The sequence below is a fragment of the Pongo abelii genome, chromosome 22 (genome assembly GCF_028885655.2).
Source record: "Pongo abelii isolate AG06213 chromosome 22, NHGRI_mPonAbe1-v2.0_pri, whole genome shotgun sequence".
Taxonomy (NCBI): Eukaryota; Metazoa; Chordata; class Mammalia; order Primates; family Hominidae; genus Pongo; species Pongo abelii.
In genome coordinates, this window is record NC_072007.2 from 45,086,526 (window position 1) to 45,111,985 (window position 25,460).

A 25,460-nucleotide genomic window follows, 5' to 3' on the forward strand; every position below is an offset into this window, starting at 1 on the left:
CAGAATCACTGAGGTGAGAGGAAAAAAAGTGTCTGCATGCAATTATTTGTAATAACAAATAATCATGCTTTGTATGCGTGTAAGACTTTTCATGTTCAAAACACTTTCAAAACATTAATTAATTCTTACAACAGCATCAATGAAATTGAAACTAGAAGGAGAATTTGAGGTATGCAAAATTTAATTACCAGTATTAAAATTTGCCACACAACTCACACTCCTCCCACTGGGCCAGGAAACACATTCCATACCATCTCCTCTCCCTCTGAAAAAAACATGAACATGAGAACTTAGTTCTATTATATCAGTCAGGAAGGAGGCAAAACTATCTGCCGAGAAACCCCAAGGGGTGGGGAGAGGTATTTATACATCTGAGGGAGGGTTGCGTTTATTCATCTGTGAGTTCCCTTTAGATTCTGGGATTTAGGATTCTGGGAACCCAGGTAAGCATCGTCATGACCACAGGATGGGCTCATTTTGAATAAAGATGTGGGGAATTCTGTGAGGTTATAAGATAAACCCCAGCTAGTTCTTTCCCCCTACCCCCAAGAAATGGTGGTGACTTCTTGGAATCCTGAGTCACATTGGGAAACTGGGGGGGACTTTGTCTACATTATTGGAGTGTGGGTGTGAAAGCTTGGCCTTATACAAAGACAGCCCAAAGTGGGCAATGTGGAGCTGCTTCTAGAGCCCTGAACGTTCTGAACTTTTGGATCCTCCAGGCTGGAGGGGTGGGGGCAGGTATTGGTGCACTTTAGCTGGGGAGGAGCTGCCTGTCCTCTCTGGAGCAGAGAAAGCCTTCACACGGAGGACACCTGGGCTCTATTTCCCACGAGGCACGAGGCCACTGGGTGGGGGGTGTCCTAGTGTTCTCAGCCAAGGACTCCTGCCTCCTGAAGGAAACGAGAGCATAGCTCCACATTTCCTAAGTGGGGCTGTGCATCATGACTTCCTTCCAAAGGGGACAGTGAAAAGTTGGGGGAGATAAAAGGGTAACTTTCTGGAAGAGAGATATAACAAACGCTACTTCAGCCAGGCGATCAAGGTCAACATCAAAGCACAAATGTTTGTTGTTTTCTTCTTCAGGCCTAGGTTTCTCCTCTGAAATAACTTGAGCTCTTCGGAAGGTACAAAATCTCTCTGACATTAAAGTTTGGTTTAACAACTGGATACAGACGTGGTAATCAAGCATCTCACTGACAAGCTTCTGTTTTCTTCTTCTTTGTGCACGGCCATGTCCATGTACAGCCTGATCCTACCCGTTTCCCACCTGTGCTCAGGAGCCGTGACTTCTAGGTCACATCCTTTCTTGCTGACCCCACTTTGGTTCCTGACATTTTTTTGTGGTCCTCCTGCAGATCATTTAAGATCAATGTTCAAGCAAACTAAATATGGCCTGAGAAGGACTCCATATTCCTACATTTGAGTCCTGCGGATGAACTGTAACCTAGCTTAATGGTCAGACAAAATTAAAAACCTAACTTAATAGTATGCACCTGTAACAATAGCTGAGGGTTGGTCAATCCCAGCGGTCATAATTCAACCACTCATAGGTTGCTGAATGTTCAAACTGTGTTCAAATAAGGCAAATGCCAAGCTGTAACCAATCTCACCGTATCTGTACCTCACTTCCGATTCTTGTACGTCACTTTACCTTTTTGATCTATAAATTTGTTCTGACCATGAGGCACCCCTGGAGTCTCCATGAATCTGCTGTGTTCCTGGGGGCTGCCCGATTCACAAGTTGTCCATTGCTCAGTTAAACTCCTTTGAACTTGATTCAGCTGAAGATTTTCTTCTATCATCAGTCATGAGGTCCCATGAGACAGCAGTGACAGAATTGGAAGATACTTTAGACAGTAATTCTTGGTGGGAAGATACCTTGAGTTGAACCCAGAGTCTTGAAACTAAAATACTAAAGATACTTTGCACAGGGGTGGTGGTGAGAGAAGTATTTCTTTTATAAAACTCCCAACCACTACCCAAGCCTGATTCCTGTAATGTACAGCAATGAAGGCAAATGAAGATGCCTGGCCTTAGGTTGAACATACACTCCTTTCCACTTTGGGTTTGCTAGTGTCATGTAACTCTTTTTAGTTTCTTTATTATTATTTTTGAGATGGAGTCTCGCTCTGTCGCCCAGGCTAGAGTGCAGTGGTGTGATCTCGGCTCACTGCAACCTCCACCTCCTGGGTTCACGCCATTCTTCTGCCTCAGCCTCCTGAGTAGTTGGGATTACAGGCGCCCGCCACCACGCCAGGCTAATTTTTTATATTTTTAGTAGAGACAGAGTTTCACCGTGTTAGCCAGGATGGTCGCGATCTGACCTCATGATCCGCCCGCCTCGGCCTCCCAAAGTGCTGGGATTACAGGCGTGAGCCACCGCGCTGGCCTATTATTATTTTTTAAAACAAGCATTAAAACATGCTTCAGTGCTCTTTCATATGCAAAGAAGCAACCCTGGGAGCCTGCGCCTTTTCCAGGCCCTCGTGCCTTCAGAAGCCAGAGTGTGCTAGGAGCACTGGGGGTGAGGGCATAGCTTCAGCCTGAAGCTGTTCACCGGAGGTATCTTCCTAGTGTGTGCAGTGGGCTTTACTCGGTTTCCCAGCCCTCCATCTCAGAGAAAGACAAAACCAATTGGATATGGTGTATGTACTTGTCAAACTGTTTATTTGCCATTCACACTGATTATAACACTGGATTTACAGAAGAAACTGTGGTACAAAGAGAGAAAGGCTCTGGTGGCTCCTGAACAGCAGCAGTCCAGCTGCCCTGCTCAGGCTGGGCACGATGAATGCTCCCAGGAGAGGGGAGGCGGCCCACCCGACTGCGTACCGTGGACTGTGGACAGTGCAGTGCCTGCTCTCCTGTGCTATCTAGAAACACCTGGGAGAGAGGGTTCTGGGATATTCTCTCATGTCATCTGGCTGAAGACACCAGCTTGACAGTTCCCCTTTAGGAAGCGTTCGATACGTTTGTACCAGGGAGAAAGAAGCCCACGCATGAATTTTCAGGATGTTTTGTGACCAAACCCAATAATTGCCACACGAATAGACCCTAGGCGGGGGCTGGTTTAAATAGGACCACATTTCCCGTTGCTTTTTCAGTAGATGTGTTATACCGTCATTTCAATTTGAAAGTTTATTTTTTTCCATTGATTTTTATACATCCAGAATAACACAAATAACCAACAGTTCTTTTTCTTTTTTTGCACATTCATTTCCCCTAGAACAAAAAAAGTGAACTTAAGAAAAGTTGGAACCATGCTATTAGCTGTTTACAAAAGTGAATAAGAAGTAGCTCATTTTAAAGTCTAAAATAAACAAAGTAGAAAGAAGCATTTTTTTCCTACAGTATTTAGCAAACCTAAGAAAAAGTCCTTAGAAACACACACAAAAAAAATTGAAAAAAAGTTATAGGCATTAACAATATTTTATAATGAAGCTTAAAATCTATTTACATACATAAATACAATTAACTTTGTTGATGCAACTCTTCTGGAAGGAAAAAAAGAGCCAAATGATCAGCCTTATCAATACTGACCTGGCTAAAAACAAAATTCCCAACAAACACACAAAAATCCCAAAAAAAATGTATACGCTAGGGTAAACAAAAAGGCATTTTGTTCAGATGTAAAATATGTTTTGTGAGATTATTGTCAAACAAATTTTAATGTATAAAAGACCCAAACATTTTATTCCCCCCAAAAATAAAAACCAACAAAAATAAAAATCACCAGGACGGAATGTCCCAAGGAAACAGGTATTTCAAGGCAGAAATCTGCAATCCTAGATTGCAGGACATTTGAGTGGAACCATTCATTTCCTTTCTAATCAGAGCATTTTTGTTTATCTGCACAGAAACCCGAGGCAGCAGAAAGGCTGTCTATTTACTCACTGATTGTGATTTGCCCAGGAAAGTTTGCTGGTTTGGACAGCAAGCAGATCCAACATGGTTGGCAATGTCTCTGTTCTGCTGGAAGAAACCCATAAACGGGAGAAAGGCTGACTCACCATGTTCCTTTATGTGAAGGGGGAAGAACTGGACCTTCTTGTGTTCTGAAATTTGGTACTGGGTGGGGGTATGTGCTATCTTCTTAAGAGAACATAGGAAAATGAGGAAGGAGAAAGTGGGGTTTGGAAGATAGAGGAAGAGAGAAAAAGAGGGAGATACTGGAGGGAAGAGAGGGAGGGAAATGTATTTTCAGATAGTGAGAAAAACAGAAAGAACTGAAATATGTGTCCATGTTGAAATCATAAATAGGGACATGAGTAAGCAGTAGAAATGGCTTATTCAATACTTCTCCTGGACCAGACACATGCGGTTATTATATGATTGGCTTAAGGGTCTCATTGATACCTTAACTTTCCTGAGGGCAATGAATAAAAAGATACCTTAATCTACCTGAAGTCAATGAATGCAATTTTTCACACACACACACAAAAATGTGTTGCGTGAGACCTATCTCCAAAACAACAACGGTTTAATTTTTTTGAAACAACTAAATGCTATATATGCTGGTAAGAGTCTGTGAAACTCTAAATGACCAATCCAGTGAGCCTACAATAGTGACAAGCCCTCTCCACACATGGCTTTGAGAGTAAAGGTTCAATGTGAAAGATTATCTAATCAGAGCGTGAGGCTGGTTTTGAGTTGGAATATCTTCAGGTAACAGAATTAAACTGAAAAACATAATTTTTTCCTTCATTTTTCTCCAGCATTTTTGCAGGTCAGACATGGCAACATGTGCTGAAAAAAACATTTACGTTCAATCTGGGGGAAATGGGCTAATGGTCCTTTTCAGAAATTAAATTTTTACATTTGCTGACATTTTATGGTAATTTAGCTGCAAAAACGTAATATGGAATAATATATGAAACTGAGTTGTGGAGGGAATCCTGTCAAAAATGAAAGTGAATATATTCTGAGTTTGTCCGAGATCTGCTATAGCTCTTCCCTAGATAAGAACGACCTGACAACATAAGCTGCTTTACTCTTTAACTCTTACCAAAGTGCTACTGCATGTGTGTAAAACAAATAATCAATATATATATAAGAAAACTCAAAAACAAGTTGTTTTAAATAAGTCCAGCTGTTTTTGCTGCCTGCAGCCAAAGATTTGCCTAATTTGAATGCTTAAATTTATAAAATAAAAATCAAACACTGTTCTGAAGTCCTGCTTTCAAATACTCTTCAGAGTTGACCTGAAATCGTTTCAACGAATTTTAAGAGGTACGTTAAATAACCACCAGATCATTTGGAGCACACGTGTCAAAATCAGCAGTTAGTATTTATGAGTTGTAAAACAACTGCATTCTGACCAAATCCTCCAATAAAAATAGTGCCATAAAATTTACAGTGACATTGGATACCTTTGAATTGTAGCCACGGACAGTAGTGACATGAATCTTTCCTGTCACACTGGTGCACAGGTAAAAGCCCACATACCCCATAGGGTAGGGTCTCAGCCTGGTGAAAGCAACACAAAGATGTTGCTGAGTGAGCAGCACAGGACAGGGGGTCTTGCACAGGTGGGACCATGTTTTCCCACTTGTCTCCACTGAGGCACACAGAGGCAAATTGACTTCTTGAGGCCTGCTTCTGGTGGGCCCCTAAATTGCTATAATCGTAACCCCTAAATTCATTGATTTGGTTCCTATATAAATGTGGCTCCCCTACACAGTTTACTTTGGCTGTGTTCTGTTACACAGCATCTGTGAAATTATCAGATGACCTTGGGGTGAGCAAATCCCTGGGTAGAAATCAAATCCTCTCCAAAGATGTAATTATTGGCACCTGCCTCAACCCTCTGGAACTACATTGACCTTCTCTGTTTTAAGGAGGAAGTTAGATATGAGACCCTTGTTGAGCCTGGCAGAAAATTCCATACTTCTGATCCCTTGGAGTGACCCTCAGTGTCTAAAAACCCTATTAAAAACATTGCTGCGTGAGCTACTCACTTGTTTGATTAACATGAAAGGGAGTTTAATGTAAACAATACTTCTGGATAACCAAGTGATCACATTACTCATCCTTTTTTTCTAGCCTTCTTCAATGTGATACATTTAACTTTGGCTACTATCAAGAACAAAAAAAATGTAGTACTTGATATTTTTCTTAATATAAGTACATTTAAATAATTAAAAAATTATCAACACATAAATGTCTGAACATCAAGATACATAAATATCTGGGGATTCCTTGTGGGAATACAGTAGTTAAAAATGACCCAAAGCTGTAGCTGTTTCTCAAAAAAAAAAACAAAAAAAACAAACAACTACCCAAAAGTCCAAAAGAAAAGTTAAATAAAACTTACAGAAAAGGGAATCATATTTCTTTCCATGGTCAAAGCAAGAAAGAAGCAAGCTCAATTTATATATATTTATATAAACGTATATAAAAATAAAAACCACCCAAATGCAAATACGCATTCTGCAATTGATAAGGTGCGGAAAAATTAAAAATAAGAATTAGATGCCAAACAGGGCGAGTTGCATCCCTCCTCTCCCCCCACCCCAACCAAAATTCCACACTCTTTGGAATAAACAACTTGGTTAAAAAGTTAAGTCAAGGGTATAAAATCTTTCTTTTTATTCACAGCATTGCTAAATCAGAAGCATTCACAGTTTCCCTCCGGGAATCTTCCTGTTTGCTTTCCAGCGCGTCCCCTAGGTGCTGCGGCTGGTGGACGCCCTCGAGGTGCCTCGGCTCGGACACCTCCGTGAGGGCCGGGGCGCCAGCAGACGGCGGCGGCGTGGGCTTCTGGGCGCAGGAGGCCGCGCGGGCCTGATCTACAGCGAGATCCCGGCCGTCGGGCGCCCTCGGCCCCAGGACGGTGGCCGGGCCCAGGGCCCGGGATCCCGGTGGGCTTGTCGGGAACAGGAGGCCCGGGCGCCCGGAGGAGGAGCCGGCGCCCCGCGGGGCCCAGCCGGGCCGGGCCGGGCCTGGCGCCTCAGTAGGGCCTCCACACGGCCTCCTCCAGGCGCGCGGCGGGCGCCATGTTGGTGGGGGAGTTGCTGTGGCTGCCCTCGGCCTCCACCACGTCGCTCTGGTTCGGGAGGCTGGGGTTGAGCAGCGCGGAGCCGGTGGAGGCGTTGGTGCAGGGCGGCAGGATGCGCGGCGGCGAGCGCTCGCCGCCCACCATGGAGAACTGGTAGGAGCCGGCCGAGGCGCCGTAGTACAGGTGGTAGGAGGGCGAGCTGGCTTGGAACGGGCCGCCCTGCGCTTGCGACGAGCCGGGGTAGGGCGGCGGCAGGTAGGTGTGGTAGCGCGTGGCCGAGCCCATGGCCGACATGCCGATGCCGATGCCCGAGGTGACCGGCGTCGGGGAGTAGGTGAAGGCGCCCGGGTAGTGCATGCGGGGGTCGGAGATGGAGGGCAGCGCGGGGAACTGGCGCGGGTCGCTGAAGGCCGTCAGGTCGGGTGCCGCTGCAGGGCGGGCAAGAGAACAGAGCGGAAGTGAGTAGGGGGTTGCGGAGGCCACAGCTCTTCCCTCTGCCCCTGGGGGCTACCCGGGATGATACTGCCTAGGAGGATGGCAAGCCACCCAGGACGGGGACCAGCTGGGATGCTACTCCCAAGAGGACGAGGATCACCCAGGATGCTATACCCAGGGGGACAGGGACCACCCAGGATGCCACCTCCTGAGATGACGAGGATCACCTAGCATGTCACCTCCCAAGAGGATGAGGACTACCCAGGATGCTATGCCCAGGAGGTCGGGGACCACTCAGGATGCTACCGCCTAGGAGGACAGGGGACACCCAGGATGCTACTGTCCAGGGAGATGGGTTTCTATCAGAATTTACCGCCCAGGAAGATTGGAACCACACAGGATTGCTACCACCTGGGAGGATGGGGGCCACCGAGGCTGCTGCTGCCCAGGGAGAGGGTTTCTACCCCAGAATCTGCCACCCAAAAAGATGAGGTCACTCAGGATGCTATGCCCAGGAGGATGGGGATCAGGAGGCTGCTACTGCCCAGGAGGATGGTATAATATACAGTAATATAATATAGTAATATAGAATATCATGTCATGTAATATGACATGATATATGAAATGATGTAGTATAGCATAATATGTATAGTATAGATATAATATGCAATAGTATATACTATAATATGTATAACGTATATAAAATGTTGATATAATCCCAGGGTTGGCAAACTGCAGCCTGCCAGCCAAATCTGACATTTTTGCATGTCCCAGGAGGTAAGACTGCGTTTTACTTTTTTTAAATGGTTGAAAAAAAATCCAAAAAAGAATACTTCCTGACCTGTTAAAATGACAGGAAATTCAAACTTCAGTGTCCATCCATACTTCGGAACACATCCTCACTCATTCTTTCATGTACTGCCTGTGGCTGCTTTAGAGCTACTACTGTAAAGTCAAGTGGTCAGTATATAGACTGCAGGAGCCACAGAGCAAATATTTATTCTTTTTTTTTTTTTTTTGGAGACAAAGTCTCACTCTGTCACCGAGGCTGGAGTGCAGTGGTGTGATCTCGGCTCACTGCACCCACCACCTCCTGGGCTCAAGCAATTCTACTGCCTCAGCCTCCTGAGTAGCTGGGATTACAGGCGCCCGCCAGCAGGCCTGGCCAATTTTTGTATTTTTAGTAGAGATGAGATTTCGCCACGTTGGCTAGGCAGGTCTCGAACTCCCGACCTCAAGTGATCCACCTGCCTCAGCCTCCCAAAGTGCTGGGATTACAGGCATGAACAACCGTGCCCAGGCCTAAAATATTTATTCTCTGGCCCCTTACAGAAAAAAGTTTGCTGACCCTCTATTTGAGCAATATACCAATAATAATATAAATCTAATCTGTGATATTAATATAGCAAGTGATAATTTGACACTATATAATGTAAAGGATGCACAAATATGTTACTACTAACACAATATGTTATACATAATATATATCCTAACAATATTAATATATAATAATACATTACACATAGTATTTAGGTTGAATGATAGAAAATTGCCACTTTTATAGGCCTTCGACAGTTGAAAAATTGATAATTTCCTAGTATTTAAGCGAATGCATGGCTCAGTAGCAACTGTTGAGCGAATGTCAGGGAATATCATTACCACTCCTCCTCTCCATATCTACCTTCATACTAGTTCCACAATTTTAGAAACAGTACGGCCTTGAGTTCACCTGGTATTCTCTATTACACACTTCACTGGTCTGTTAACACAAGTAGATGTAGGACCTTGATTTATCTACTCTGTTTTTTGCACATGTGGAAATTTTACCAGAAATTATAAAGCTTTGTCTCTAAAACTCACTTTGTTACGACTGTACATTATTTTGTTAGGATTATGCATTTACAGTTTCACCAACTGGCTTTAGGGCTGTCCTGTGGTTCACTGGCTCTCTCTGCATTTTTCTTACCTACAGGCCGCCCTTGGGAACTACGGAGGATTTGTGTACTAGGCAGGGTTCCCTATGTCTGTAGATCAGAGTTTCTCAACTGTTGACACTGTTGACATTTTGGGCCAGATCATGATTTGTTGGGGTGAAGGGGGGCTGTCTTGTTCATCGTAGGATGTTTGGCAGCATCTCTGCTTTACCCATTAGATGTTAGTAGCATCGCCCGCCCCTCTTGTGACAACTCAGAATGTCTCCAGACATTGCCAGATATCCTGCAGGTGGGGGGATGGAAGCAAAGTCACCCCAGCTGAGAACCACCACTGCAGATGTAGGAGGGCACCCTGGAGAGTTCAGGTTCCTCAGAATTATTCATTAAATGACCAGGCTAGGACTCTCCTCTTTATATCAGCAAATCCACAGACAGCAACAAACAGTAGAAACATGAACTCATTGTTTTAAAACGTGAAGTTCTCAGATCAACACACAAAATAACTCTTAAGCTCAGATGGCATGTGGCCTGTGTCCTTTTGAGTTCAGGCTGATAGAGAAAGTTGATGGAACCAAAAGCTTGCTCTGAAAGGAAAGCTACCAAGGTGGATTAATCTGTTTTTGGAAGGCATCGGCAGTTGATCAACTTCCTCATATTTCAAGCCTATTATTCCAGCAGGGAGAGCTAGTGTGTTTTCTCTCTCTCTCTCGCTCTCGCTCTCTCATCTATTCCACACCCCATCCTCCCTCCCTCTAATGGTCTTTTATTGCTCTAACACATTTTTAAAAATGAACTCTTCTGTACCTTTGGGGTGAATGTGATGAGGGGATACACTCCTCATCAGAGGTAATTAAAGTTTATAGAAACAGCCCAAGTCTGTAGCAGATCCCTTCACTAATGAGGAAACCAGGAGTCTGACTTTCAAACACTCCTGTTAATCTTTTCAAAGCCAGGCAGACATGTGGGCAGGGAAAAAGTTGTAAACGGACAGTGGTTCTGAGGCTGCCCTTCCTTGGCCACACTCTAGTCATTCTCAAGCCAGGCCACACCTCATTCCACAGGGTTCATCCCTGCCCGCTCATTGGGGCCATCTGTGAGCAAGCCCTGTGTCACTTGTTTTTGCTGACATGGAGAGCTGTGACATGTTTGAGAGTTAACAGGAAGCTTTACTCCATTTTTCCATTTAGATTTATAGAGTCTACAGAGAAGCTGGGACAGGAGGAAAAGCATTAGGCAAATACACTCAGTTTGTTGTCATCTGATGCAATACTCTGGACACAAATAAATGACTCTACCCATTATTCCTCTTGCTTCATTTGCCCTGAGACAAAAAGGTGAATCCACTGGAAAATGAATGAAAGTTCACCCTGTTTTACAGCAGTGTCTGGACATGCTCTGCCAGTAGGTTCCAACTACTACATGGTAATGTGGTGATGGTACCAAGTTACTGGAATCCGGAGTGAGTCCGTGATTTGTCATGGACATAAGTACTGGAATGATGTTACAGTCTCAGCTGTTGGGGGAAAATAGTTCTTTCACTTGTGAGCAGAACATCCAAAAGAAAGAGCTGGAATGCTGCCTAGGATCCTTCTTCTATGTACACACGAGCAACGTCATACTACAAAAGACCATCCATTTGGTCAAACTATCTTTTTTACACACATTTTGATAATAAGATACCTTAGGCCCTCTAGATATGCTCAGATTCAAATGCTATATTCAAATGTTGGTTTTCATCTTTGTGTCTTGTCTCAGATCCCTTATTCAGACCCATCAGTCTGCGCAATTCACCCATCTAGCCATAGCTCTTCTGTCCTTTTGGCTGGCCTAGTGTCCCCTGATTCAGCAACAGTGTGGGGGGAGTTGGGATCCCCTGATATTCACAGGGAGTTTTTAAGAGTAGGAAATCTGGGGCTTAGGAGGTCCAGGTATTTTGGTTGGAAGTGTTTTCCCATTGATGGGGCTAAATATTTGCCATGACAGCTCAAGTCTTCGCTCTCCAGCTTGACATGGATGAAAGCAGCCTCGCTACAGGGCCCCTCCTACTGCCCCCAGAGGATTAAACAACCTGAGCAGGTAATGGCTGCCTTAAAAGGAGCTTTTGCATGAATCAGATTAATGCATGCTGTCTGTCGCCCAGGTTGGCAGCTAAACATTAATTTTTTTTGAAAAAGAAAAGTAAACCTCTAGATGACAACTCTTTTCAGACAAGGTGTGGAGTCTGTCTGCAAAGGATAGAGAGAGAGACAGACAGAGTCCAAGTCCCCAGCGCAGAAGGAAGCCCAGGTGGGGCTGGGGCCGGGAAGAGGGGCAGAGCACAAAGCTGTCGGGCTGGATTAAAAGGCAAAGCAGCCACAGAGCAGTGTCAGGTTCTCAAAGCTGTCGGCCAGGCAGCCAATTTCCTTTTATGTATTCCACCCCCCTCCTGCCTCCAGGTTTATGACAACACTTTTCAGGCCTGTGCTCCAGGCTTGATTTCTCAGAGGGAGTTCTGCCAAATTGAAGAGCAGTCTCCCATACTGTTCTATGCCACTGTGAAAGCTCATCTGGAATTCTGTCCTCCCTCCAAAAAGAAAAGAATCATTCTTGGGTTCGGAAATGGGGCATGGTTTTTATCTACTTCACACTCCCATGCCATAAAATGTTCTCTGTTACTCTTTGGGTGACTGAAGTCCAGGATATTCACAAATGTAACTGTGATATGGGACTTTGGAGTGCACATGTTACTCATTCCTTTTATTTAAAAAGTCACCCTTCCATCTGAACACCAGTCAGCTGGAGGAGTTGGCCCCTAGGGTTCTTGGACTATAATGTGCTGATCTTGGGTAATGACCAAGTCAAAAGACTTATGTAATAAATTCCGAAGGATAGACCCATAGCAGGAACATTCGAAGGAGAACAGGCATTATTTCAGGTGAAGACCATAGCTGGTGGGCAGAGGGGTGCCCTGAGAAGAATCAGTAAAAGCTGACAAGTGCCTTTGCTCTTGAGGGATAAGCTTCTAGAAACCACAAGCTAAACAAGATGCCATGATACCTGTGCTACTCTCAATGCCTTAGAGCAGAATGTACCGTGAAAATATTGGCACTAATGGCCAAAAGTAATGTGAAAACCGAGCACTTAAGTTGGTTTTCCTATTTTACTGTACCACCCAAGAATACTGGAAGGCAGTGGTTCTCACCTCGGGGCAGTTTTGCCCCTTGGGACATTTGGCAATGTCTGGAAACATTTTTTATTGTCCTAACTGGGGTGAGGGGGATGCTATTGGCATCTAGAGGCCAAGGATGCTGCTAAATATTCTCCGATGCTCAGGACAGACCCCCCAACAAAGAATTATTTGGCCCCAAATGTCAATAGTACTGCCGTTGTGAAGCTCTTAGAAGGCATTCTGTGAAGCTCTAAGCAGCAGCTAAGGCATCTGGTGAAACCTGAAGTAATCACAACTGTCTGGAAAACACAACATTACACAACATTTAAAATGGCAGACATGACTCCACTGCCCCTGTGCCTGCCCCCTAATCTGCTATAATCTGATCCCAAGAGCTGAAAAGCAAGACCCACCCCCTTCCCCCAACACACATGCAAGTGTGTTTGCAGGCATCATAACACTGAAGTTCTCTGAAGTATTTTCACAGTTTGGTGCAGCTCCGATTTCAAAGCCCCAAACACTAAGTTTCTTCTTTTGCCTTCAACAAAGGAATTTTTCTCTGTAACTCTGATTTCCCTGCCCACGAGCAAAGGTGAGTGCCAAGCCCAAAGGGCTCATAGGTTAAATGACTAATACTTAATGAGCTCATATTAACAACAATTATGCTAACCATGACACCTGAGTTTTTCATGCTGTTCCTCTGGCCTCTGTATGAACAGTGCTTAGTTGGAATGTCTGATTTGGGGTATACAGTCGGTTCTCTATATCCGTGGGTTCTGCATCTGTTTAACCAACCGTAGATCAAAAATATTATTTAAAAAAAAGGATGGTTGTGTCTGTATTAGACATATACAGACTTTTCTTCTTGTCATTCCCTAAACAATGCAGTATAACAAGTATTTACATAGCATTTACATTTTATTAGGTATTACGAGTAATCTAGGGATGATTTAAATATATGGGAGGATATATGTAAGTTATATATAAATATACCATTTTATATGAGGGACTTGAGCATCCATGGGTTTTGGTATCCATGGGGGGTCCTGGAACCAGTCCTGCATGGATACCGAGGGGCAGCTGTATTTACTTCCCATTCCACATGTACCCCCATGTGCTGTCCATGTGATCTGTGAAAATTTACCACCACCGCATGGACCAGTCCCATTAGTCCAGAATTCATTTGGAATAATGAGTCCCAAAAGTTGACTACTTTGGCTTTTTATATTGTTCTTAACCCTTCAGTCACCATCCTTTCTTGCCAAATGTGAACAACTTTAGAATGTCTAAGGAACCTACTTCTCCAAGCCACTTCTGCCTTCACATCCACAATCTCTGCCTCTTATGTATCCAAGAAAATCAGTGCATGGGCATGGGACTCAGAGTAGAGATAGGTCACCTTGTCTTTAAACCATGTTTTACTCAATAATGTTCTGCCAACTCCTTCATGCACCTCTAGTCTCCTGGACCTTCCACCTCAGCTCAGCTGCAAAGGATGTATTTTCAAGTGGCTTACTTGAGAGTCGACTGGAAAGTTCTGCAGAGAGGGTTGTCATGCCGCTGGCACGTCCAGGTGAAATGGGCGTTGCTGGGTGCACAGAAGGAGAGGCAATGGATCCCAGGTATTGGTAGGACTGATCGTAGGACCACGGTGGGGATGGTTGGATCTGCCTTGTATCTGAAGAGAATCAGAAAGGTCAATTATATGTAAAGTGGGGTGGGATTTAAAAAATGTCTTTTAATAAGGAACGAGTGGCCCTTGTTCAAGTTGTATGTACGTGGCCTACGTACCAGGGTTTACTAAGCCTACTCAAGTCCAAGTATCTGCTTCTGTTGGATTATTTTCCCCCAGAAGAGACTGAATTCTTGGAGATTTTCACCTGATAACTATTCCTTCCAAAGGTTTTATTTAATCATGCTAACAATGATGAGAGGAATGGATTACACTTTCAAGGTAGAGGTATTAATGTCCAGACTGTTGAACTGCAGCACTTGAGAACTTCAAGTATCATATGACTGCTGACATGATTTCGGCTTTGCCAATAATTACAATTATCATCATCAGAAACATTTTATAAACTCAGGGGATCACCTATCTGTGTTCGGTAAGAATGTAGAGTTTTGGGCTTTTTTTTTCATACCTTTACCTTGGGCAAAAAGTATTCCATAGGCTGGTAAATGTTTTATATTAAGGCGAATTCTCTCCCAAGGATGACAGGAAAGAAGGTCTGGCTGGGAAACTGGCAATGAGGTCTAATGACTAGTTCACAAACCCAGCAGTGGAACTGGCCCTATCAACCCAAGCCTTCTGTTCCTTTTCAGGACTTCAAGTTTGCAACTTTTAAAAGTCAGAGTTTTTAGCAGGTATTTTATAGATTGCCATTATAAGAGGTCTGGGATAGAGAAGAGACAAAAGTCTGACTTCAAAAGATTTAGACAAAATGGATTTTATCAATTTGACTCCAGCATTCAAAGGAGTCTTAATTTTCAAAAGCATCATACTGTTTGCAGATGAAAAGGAGGAGGAAAACCAACTCTATTCTAGGCAAATGTGTAAGGAAACTTAAATTGGACACTGTCCCACTAGAAGACAGTTTTACATTTCTTTGGAGTTAAACATTAATTTCTCTTTATGTCCCACCTTTGTGGACAAAGATAACAGTGAACTACCATAACTCCCAAGGGTCTTCATAGCCAGAGCTTCATGATCCTGCAAGTAGCAGTGTAGGAAGAGCAGACTTCTTTAGGAAAATACTGGGTATAAGTTTTGTATAGGTCAGGACATAAAGAAATGAGCTATTTCTGCTCATTATAAAATATTCAGATCTGCTTCCTCCAGGGGCTTTTCATTTCCAGCAGTTCAAGTTTGCCTTTCTGTTTATCTCTTTGAAGCTGCCACAGTGGATAACAGAATCAGACATTTGGAGACCCAAGTCTTCCTCCCCATTATTCTCCTGACAGCCTCCCTCCCTCATACTGATTCATTTCTTTCTTTTTTGTGTGTGAGTGAAAATAACTGATTTTTTAAGTTTAAAAAACCTGGTAGTTCCTGGGCAAATAGTTTAACTTGGAATCTTTGAAATCTAATATTAAAGAAAGGTCTTCATTTTATTCCAAATTTTAGAGGATTTAAAGAGGTGGCAAGGAACAAAAGGAGCTGGTCCATTTTAAACTCAGCAGAAAATAAATGTTCAACCTTGGCTGAAGCTCCTGTGTAATCTTACAGCTAACAGTGTTTCCAATAACTAAAGGCAAACAGAAATAGCAGACTGTTCAATATTCCCATGCTACTGCAAGTATTTTGCTCCAAGTGAAAAAAAACACATACTTAGATATTTTGTATAAGACATGCGTATATACTAGATACACACATTTACTAAGTGAATATATAGTACTCCAATATTTTAATCATTTTAAAAGCAAACAAAAGAGGTTTTAGAATTGTCATAAAGCCCCCTGGGGTGTGAATTGCGGTACAGTAATTCACGCCTTGTTGTGTAGACAGCCTCACACCTCTAACCCCATGTCTAAAGCCACACTAAGCATAAAGTATTATGCCATGATTCATGCTCTGTCATGTTTTACTGTAGTGAAAAAGTTGTGCTAGGCTTTTCTAAACTCATAATTAAACCATGCAAACGTTGCATAATATTTCACAGCCTTTAAAAAAATATGCTTTGGTAAAATGATCTTTATGATTAAAGTCCAAGTTCTATGAGTTTTTTTTTTTTTTTTAAAGACAGGGTTGCAGATTCCACATTTTCTGACTTCACACCATAACTTAGCTTTTCAGGTGTGGGAGGGGAAGATGGCAGTCAACACCCTGAAGCCCACCCAACCCCCACATCAGTTTTCTTTCATGAGACCACAGTGACCTGTGCTTGGGTTCATTGCCAGTGGTGGGCCAGAAGGTGGGGATGGTGAGCCTCTGATGTTGGGGTTTTAGTTGTTTCCTCTTCTACATGTGTTACTAACAGAAAACAAAAACAAAAAAAGGCCTGATAATATGGTGCATTCTGGGTTTAATATTCATTACTGTCTTTGGTCTGACAGGGCCAACATGAACTCGTGGGCCACCCGAGCACTGGACTAACAGGCAGGAGAGGTGGGCTCTGGGTCTTTCTGTCTGGTGAGCAACTGGGTGACACTGGATTACTCACTTACACTTTCTTATTCTCACCTCTGAAGGGAGGTGATCCCTAAATCCTTTCCAATGGTGACAGAGCAGGATTCTAATTCCAGTAGGTCCTACACAGTATTTCTTTGCTTTACTTGTACATTAAGCAGAGTCAGGGAAGAATCAGATGTGGGGTGAAGAGTGGTGCCTGTAATAATAAATTTGTGTATTCTGGGAAGAGGAAGTAGAGGGGAGAAAGATGGGAGTTATCCAGAAAAGGCTCCAGGCTGAAGAAGAGAACCACTGTAAATCATTCTCCAGAGCACAGGGCTACTTGTTCTTGAAAGAGTTGCCTCTGATAAGTCAATCCATCTAAAAGAACAAAAGCTTATTGAACACTTACAGTGTGCCAGGAATGTGCTAATTTATCTGGTAGGAGAGTGATGAATAAGACCAATATGGTCCCTGCCCCACAGGCACTTACAGTCAGTGAAGATCCCAGGATCTTGTGATGCTTGGAAAGGCATCTTCCTGTTGCATTAATCATCATACTGGGTGTTGCTTCATTCATTTATTCATTCATATGTTCATGAAATTACTTTTTCATTCACTCATATTTCCAACAAACATTTTTGCTTCACTGTTTTGGGGACTCACTAGTGAATGGAAGGTTCCTGCCTTCTGGAAGTTACAGCTACTAGGGCGCCTAAGGGCTGTATCTGGGCTAACTGCTAGATTAGCTGCCTAATTTGGACTTGCAAACAGCTGTTCCCAAGGTAGAAACAAGAACCCTAGTGGTATCTATTACATGCTTATGTTCTGCCTCTGAGAGGAGGAGACTAGGGAAAGCACCGAACTTAAATCACAGACAAATTTCAGTTTGCATCCTGCCTTCACCATAAACCAACTGGATGACCTTAGGAAGGTCACTTATTTTCTCTGATTCATAGTTAGAATTCTGACTTCAAAGGGTAATAGGAATAAGTGAGATAAACTATATGGAAAGCAAGTATCACAATTTCTGGCCATAGTAAATGCTCAATAAGTCTGAATAACCTTTATGATTATATTACTAAAAAGGAAAAGAAATCCATGCCAAGGGACTTATCTGATGTTCATTGGTGAGACCACACACATTTGCTCCAGAATAAGGCTCAAGTAATAGTGTTTTGTTCACAGCTACAGTCTTGACAGACACACTCTTCAGGCTGGAGAGGAGCTGGGCTCAGGAGATTAAATGGTAAAGGGGCAAGGAGATTGGAAATTTGGGATTAGGATGGAGAAGGCAGGAACTCAGTATCTCAACCAACTCATGTTTCTATTAAAAAATACTGGATTCAGGGCTGGGCGCAGTGGCTTATGCCTGTAATCCCAGCACTTTGGGAGGCCGAGGCGGGTGGATCACGAGGTTAGGAGATCGAGACCATCCTGGCTAACACGGTGAAACCCCGTCTCTATTAAAAATACAAAAAATTAGCCAGGTGTGGTGGTGGGTGCCTGTAGTCCCAGCTACTCAGGAGGCTGAGGCAGGAGAATGGCATGAACCCAGGAGGTGGAGCTTGCAGTGAGCCAAGATCGCGCCACTGCACTCCAGCCTGGGTGACAGAGTCAGACTCTGTCTCAGAAAAATAAAATAAGTAAATTAAAAAAAAACAAACAAACACTGGATTCAAAAATTTAAATTTGAGCCTTTATGCATACTGGTTTTCCAGGCTAAATGATGTCTGATGCAGCCACTTTACTGAGGCCATTTTGTGATGGGTTATTTTCAGCTTTTTAATAATCAATAATGGGTAAAACAGGCCTTCTACTCCTTGATCCCCATTCCCTTCCATGTGAAATGGGAAGTTAGGGATAAGGTAGAGTTGAGGTTAGTGGTGAGCTCAGAGGTGTACATGGCATATATCACATGAGAAGAAAGGAGAGTGCTTTTATCTTTCGATGCAGCAATATTAAAATGTCTCTAGAGTCAACAATGACCCTTTTAAATAATTCATGTCCGAATGTCCTGCTGCTTTTAGTTTCAGTTCCAAAATGTAAAGACCTTGAGAGTCATCACTCTTGTTTTTATAAGAAAAAATGCTGAACAAACTGAAAATCCATGACTTTTCTTAAGTCCAATGGAAAGCTGAAGTTGCAGGGCAAACTGCCACCCCAAATTTTGAGAAGCAGGCAAATATAGAGAATCACAGTGAGGTCTGCTTGCTGGGAGCAGAATTTCTGAATTCATAAACTGATGAGAACACTTAATGGTGATTTTGACAGATTGCTAGAGGCTGAGTACAGACTAGTGTGAGAGTGAGACACTCCTAGGGGCTACAGTTTCAGGAGGAAGTGCACTGTTGTGGGTTTTTCATTCAGGAACTCCACCAGATTCTCACAGGATTCAATATATTATTGTAACAGTGGGTTACGGCTGAAAGAGCTTCAACATATTGACTAAGGAGGAGTTCATAGAGAAGCTCACAGATGACATGGGAGACAAAAACAAGGACACTAGAGGAATTTGAAGTCTCTGGTACCTTCTGCAAACATTAAATACAGCCCAACTCTTGGTTACATGAGAATAATAACTCATGCTAAAGGCCTACTAAGTTCCTATTGCCTGATAAATCATGTTAAACTTTCAATAAAAAAAGGGTACAAGACAGGCAAGAAAAAACGCAGTCTGAAGAGACAAAGCAAGCATCAGAACCAGACCCAGATGTGACACAGATTTTGGAATTACCAGACAGGGAATTTAACAATGATTAACATGTTAATGGCTCTAGTGGAAAAAGAAGACAACGTGCAAGAAGAGATGGATGATGTAGGCAGGGAGATGGAAACTTTTTTTTTTTTTGAGACAGTGTCTCACTCTGTCACCCACACTGGAATGCAGTGGCACAATCTTGGCTTACTGCAACCTCCGCCTCCTGGGTTCAAGCGATTCTCCTCCTCAGCCTCCCGAGTAGCTGGGATTACAGGCACCTGCCACCACGCCCGGCTGTTTTTTTTGTTTTGTTTTGTTTTGTTTTGTATTTTTAGTAGAGACAGGGTTTCACCATGTTGGCCAGCTTGGTCTCGAACTCCTGACCCCAGGTGATCCACCCACCTCGGCCTTCCAAAGTGCTGGGATTACAGGCGTGAGCCACCGTGCCCAGCCTGGAACTCTTAACACTCAAAAGCAAATTCTAAAAACCAAAAGCACCCTAACAGAAATGAGGAATGGCTTACTTAGTAGACAGGACATGATGAAGGAAAGAACCAATGAACTTGAAGATACAGAAACTCACCAAACAAAAAGATAAAGAGGAAAAAGAAAGAACATCCAAGAACTGTGAGAAAGTTTCAAAACGTGTAACGTGTAATTGGAATACCAGATGGAGAAGAAAAAGAAAACAGTGGAGGAAATATTTGAAGTATTAATGGCTACGAATTTTCCAAAATTAATGACAGATACCAAACCACAGATCCAGAAAGCTCAGAGAACACCAAGCATAATAAATACCAAATCTATACCCAGGCATATCATATTTAAACTGCGGAAAACCAAAGAGAAGAGAAAATCTTGAAAGAAACCAGACAGGGGAAAAAGCCAACACCTTACCCATAGAGGAACAAGGATAAGAATTACATCATCTTTCTTTTCAGAAACCATGCAAACACAAAGAAAGGAGAATAAATAAAGTGTTGCAACAAAAAAGCTACCAAACTATTACTCTGCATCCAGCAAAATTATCCTTCAAATTCAAAGAAATAAGGATATTTTCTGACAAACAAAACTGGAATAATTCATTGCCAGCTGACCTGCCCTATGAGAAATGTTAAAAAGAACTGCATAAAAAAGGAAGAGCATTAGAAAAGTACTATATTAAGGTAAAATTAAGTTTTATTTTTCTTAAACGATCTGAAAGATAACTGTTTACAATAATAGTAACAAAGTATTGAGTGATTTATAGCATGTGGATAAATAAAAGGCAGTAATGATATAAACAGGAAGGAAGAAGTGGTAGAGTGTTATTTGATGCTAGATGTACATTAGTTATACATGTATTTTTCAAACTCTAGGGCAGTAGCTAAAAACATTTTTAAAAAGAATGATTAATATGCTAACAGAGGAGATAAAATGGAATCATATAAGAGGTTCAATTAAACCTATAAAAGGTAGAAAAAGAGGTGTGGGGGAAGAATCAGGTGCAACAAATATAAAAGTTATAAATATGATTGATACTACTCCAGTTATATTAATACTTAGGTTAAATATGAATACTCTAAATGCACCAATTTAAAGACAGAGATTGTCAGTGTGGATTAAAAACAAGACTCAACTACATATTGTCTACAAGGGACCTATTTTAATTAAAAATATTCATACAGATTACAAGTAAAGGGATGGAAAAAGATACACCATGCTAACACTGATTGAAAGAAAGCCAGAGCAGCTATGTTAATTTTATACAAAGCTGACTTCAGAGGAAGGACAATTTTCAGGGATAAAGAAGGGAATTACATGACAATAATGTGGGTGAATTCTCTAAGAAGACAGCATCTTTAATATATGTCCACCTAAAAACTGAGTGTCAAAAAACATGAGGCAAAAACTGATAGAACTACATGGAGAAATAGGTAAATACGCTATTACAACTGGAGACTTCAACAACCCTCTTTCAGTAACTGATACATCAAGCAGGCAGAAAATTAAGACACAGTTGACCTAAACGGCACTACCAGTCAACTTGATCTAATTAACATTTATGGAATACTCTGTCTAACAGCAGAATACACATTCTTCAGCTCACATGAAACATTCACCAAGATAAGCCATATTCTGGGCCACAAAACACACTTTAAGATCCTTAAAAGTGTAGAAAGCACACAAAGTATTTTTTCAGACCACATGGATTTAAACTAAAAAGCCAATAATAGATAACTGGAAAATCTCCAAGTATTTGGAGATTAAACAACATACTTCTACATTAGACATGGGTCAAATAAAAAGTCTCAAGAGAAATTAAAAAATGTTTTAAACTAAATGAAAATACAACTTATTACAATTTTTGGATGCAGACAGAGAAGTACTTAGAGGGAAATTTATAGCATTGAATACATATATTAGAAAAGAAAGATCCAGAATCAGTCACTGAAGCTTCTACCTCAGGAGACTGGAGAAAATAGCAATACAGACCTCAAGCAAGCAGAAGAGAAGAAATAATAAAAATTAGACTAGGAACCAATGAAATTAAATACAGGAAAATAATAGAGAAAATCAATAGAACAAAAAATCTTGTTCTTTGAAAAGTTCAAAACATCCCTCTTTGACCTTGAGCTCCCCACAGGCGCTGGGAGAAGATGGATAGAGACCCCTCCTGGCCCTCCTCTGACTGTCCACTCTAGGGTCTTTTAAACACCCACCCTCGGAAGCTGGGTTTCCAACAGCACCCCTTGAGCGGTGGCACCCTCCTTCATCCTGGGCCTGGAGAAGGTTATAGTTAGAAAGCCCCTTCCTTGATTATGTGGCTGACATCTTTAAAACGCCAGGTCTTTCAGTCATCTCTCAGAGCTTTTTAAAAATAAAAGTCACATAGACCACACGCTTCTACCATCTATTTTTGAAAAAGGCAAATCAGCTTGGTGAACATATAAACCCTAGGGGCGGCCCTGGTTATTTCCCTGGAGGAATTTTTTCCCTCCTTCAGCCTGGAGGAAGGTAGGGACGTTCCCAGGGTTCCCTCCAGATTCACCTCAGTCATGGAGAGCTGGTGTAATGCCCTCTTGGAGACCTCAGAACAACACAACAGGATGTGACTCAGGACTCAGAGATGTGAGTCAGTTTCCAGGGTGATGTGTTAGGGCGAGCCCCAGTGGTGGTTTGCATCTCACTGTCTGGGACCCCTGGGAAGAAAGGGCTAGGCTCCCTTGCAGACAAAGGGGGTGACCCCAGATGCTTCCCAGCATCACACCTGTCAGAGGTGTGTGATGTCAGGGGCCTTTCAGAGTCCCTGGGGGTGGGTGACTCTGCTGTGAAAGGGACATTTCCCTGAAAGTTCCACTGTCTTTGAGAAGCAGTGTTTCCTCTGGCCTCTGCAGCAGGGAGCAAAGCTCCGGCACAGCACAAGTAAGAAGAGCAGTCACCTATTCCTACTACAGGTACCCCCAGGTAGCAGACACCGGCTCAGCACACTGTTGCTATATCATTGAAATCCCATGATAACATGAGTCAGTCAGGCACCAGCTCTGGATCCTGGAAAAAAGGGAGGTTGTGAAACAGCTCCAGGATTTGCTGTCTCTGGCCGGCTGCAGACATCTTGGTTAGTCATGTGTAGCTCAGATGCATTCATTGTTCCAGCAATTACTTTGAAGGGAAGCAGTCAGACCAAGCAGGGGCAGAACCCTGCCTGGGTATGCTGTTTTAAAGGCCTCAGGTTTTGAGGGATCCCATCCTCACTGCCGACCTGCCAGCCTGGGAGGTGGCAGGCTGCCTGCGGGAGGGAAGAAGGGAGCCCTGTGGCTGCCTCTCCACCACTCCCTGCTTCCGGGACCCGTATTCATCACCTCGCCGGGGAAGCTTTGTGGCTAGGGCCCTGTGAATCAAGAATGCTGGTTCCTCACATCAGGCTGCCCCCAACCCTGCTGGTTCACCCTGGAGTCCTTTTCTTTTCAAACCTCTGTTTCCTCACCTCTAAAAATGGGGGTAACCAGGCTCACTTGCCTCACAGGTGTGAGAGTTAATTAATGTTTGTGGGGCAGCTTTGAGATCCACAGATGAAAGGTGCTCTATAAACGCAAAGTGCAATTCCTCATTAGCACTGTCAGACGGTTCCCAGGGGAAACAGTTCACCCTGCACCACGAGGCTGCTAACCCTCAGCCAGATGAGTCTGAGACACGTCTGGAAAAAGGCTCCGTATTTAGGCAGAGTGCTTTTGGAGGGAGGGTTCAAGGATAGGTCACTAGCTTCCAGAAAAGGTGGGTGTTTTTAGAACATGTCTCATTCTCGGTTGGCATCGTGTCCCTGAGGCAGAGGGAGAGTGGCCTTCAGTGCACACTGAAGGGACCACAGTTCAGAGGGAACAGAAGGCACCTTCTGGTTTCTGCTGCCTCCTCCCTTGCAGACAGATTCTTTCTCTGTACTTTGTTAAATAAACATTTGTTGCAGACATCTTTTCCATAAGGATCTTCTGCACTCCCCACTTTCTGCACCTCTGCCCCCCATATACAACTTTCCAGCCCTGAAGGAGCTCTACAGACAGGTTGGGTAAATTCCTGCAACACCAGCACATCATGGATGTTTAGCTTCTTCCACGGCCACCCTATTTATTCCCTTCCACTCCTCCATGTCCTTCTTCTCCAAGAGGGTAAAGACGACTTTCTGCTCCCTTCCACTCCTCTGGCACCTTTGCCCTGCTTAGTTCCTTGAAAAAGATGAGCCAGAAATATTGTGTTGAGGGCTGGGATATCTCAAGCAGCCTCCATCCTGAGACTGGACCCTTGGTGGAGAATGAGGATACTCACTCCAGTAAAACAAATCACTGACACCTCAAGTGGGAGCTGGGAAGCTTCAAGCAGAAGAGGCACAGCATCTCCCAGGACTGCACACAGCTAAAGAAACAGAATTTTCTGAAGAACACTCCATTGAGGTGGCATCTGATATCAAGAGGACTGTGCACGTTCGATAGTCTATGCTTGGAATGCCCGGGTTGGGAGACCGTCATCTCTAACCTGCAGTCCAGGCTGGGCATGGAAGGCCATGCTTTCCAGCCAATCTCCACTGTGCTGATGAGGGGCCGGTGGGATTTCCTAGAGAGGCACCTGTGATATCTCTGGCTAAACAGATACAGTTAAGAGCTGTCCCTGGGGCAGATCATATTAAGTTAACATGGCTGAGATTTGCCAGGGTCCATGTAATGCCTTAGGGTATCAGCAGGCAAGAAAAAAAAAAAGAAGTGACTTTATGTTTGGGACTGCAGAGGCTACAAAATGATGAACCCCCTAACCTATGAGTTGTCGATATTGGAGAATACGATGCTTTTGAGCCCAGCTCAGATGGAGATCTGTTCCACACAGGTGTGTGTCATAACAGGTTGCAGCCTGGGCTTCCTCTGGCGACTACCCCATCCATCTCTGCCACCACCCCAGCCCTCTGCGCCCGAGTGCTGTCCCTGAGCCAGACCTCTGGTGGGAGAGGCTGAGGGGGCATGGAGCAGTGATCCCAAAAGCCCTTCTCTACACAAACCCAACCACGGGTTTCTCAGTGGGCATTCTCCTACCTGCAGCCTTAGTTTTTACTTTGGCACTTTTTTGATGTTGTAAAATGTTAGAACTGTTTGAAAAATTCTAGAGTGGCTTGAAGCCCAGCAAGCAGTCTCTGTTGTCTTCTGCTCCCATATGACATGGGCCCTAAGGCAGGCTTATTGGATTTTATGCCAGGGATTCTGGTTTTAAGCAGCAAACTCTGAGGTATGGCATTCTAATAAAATCAGAAGAAAAACTCATATGAATGGGGGAAAAGGAGAATTCAAAACAATAAACATGAAATATGGCTTAACATAAAGATGCCTTTGTTTGTTCTGGCCCCATTTTCAGGATTTGGGAACCTCATCCCAGAGCTGTCTCTCTAAAAGCCAAATGGGATTCAGTAAGGATACAATAAGGGCATAGTTCTGCAGTCTGAGAGGTGAGGACAGAGACCCTAGCAAGCTAGCGCACACTCACAGTGTGCTGAAGCAAGTAACTTAATGCCTTGGAGACTCAGTTTCCCCCCATGAGGAGATGTTATTGCATCTGTCCCTTAGATTCCTGGGAGGGTGAAATGTGCCCCTCTGCCCGATATTGTCAATGCAGTAGCT

At 43.4% G+C, this 25,460-nt stretch overlaps 1 protein-coding gene across 9 annotated transcripts in view; it reads right to left on the bottom strand.

The window, feature by feature from the left end:
• Positions 1-2,642: 2,642 nt before the first annotated feature.
• RUNX1 (RUNX family transcription factor 1) overlaps positions 2,643-25,460 on the bottom strand; it is a 260,885-nt gene continuing 238,067 nt past the window's right edge. For 5 of the 9 annotated variants that reach the window (XM_054542482.2, XM_054542481.2, XM_063720877.1 and 2 more), the window contains 2 exons: positions 14,034-14,195; positions 6,755-7,428 (listed from right to left, as the gene is read on the bottom strand). In XM_054542482.2, coding sequence (XP_054398457.1) covers positions 6,953-7,428; positions 14,034-14,195 — 638 coding nt within the window. In that variant the 3' untranslated portion in view covers positions 6,755-6,952. Of the gene's footprint in view, positions 7,429-14,033; positions 14,196-25,460 lie in introns of all 9 variants that reach the window. The other 4 variants (XM_002830660.6, XM_054542480.2, XM_054542483.2 and 1 more) reach the window with 3 other exon arrangements.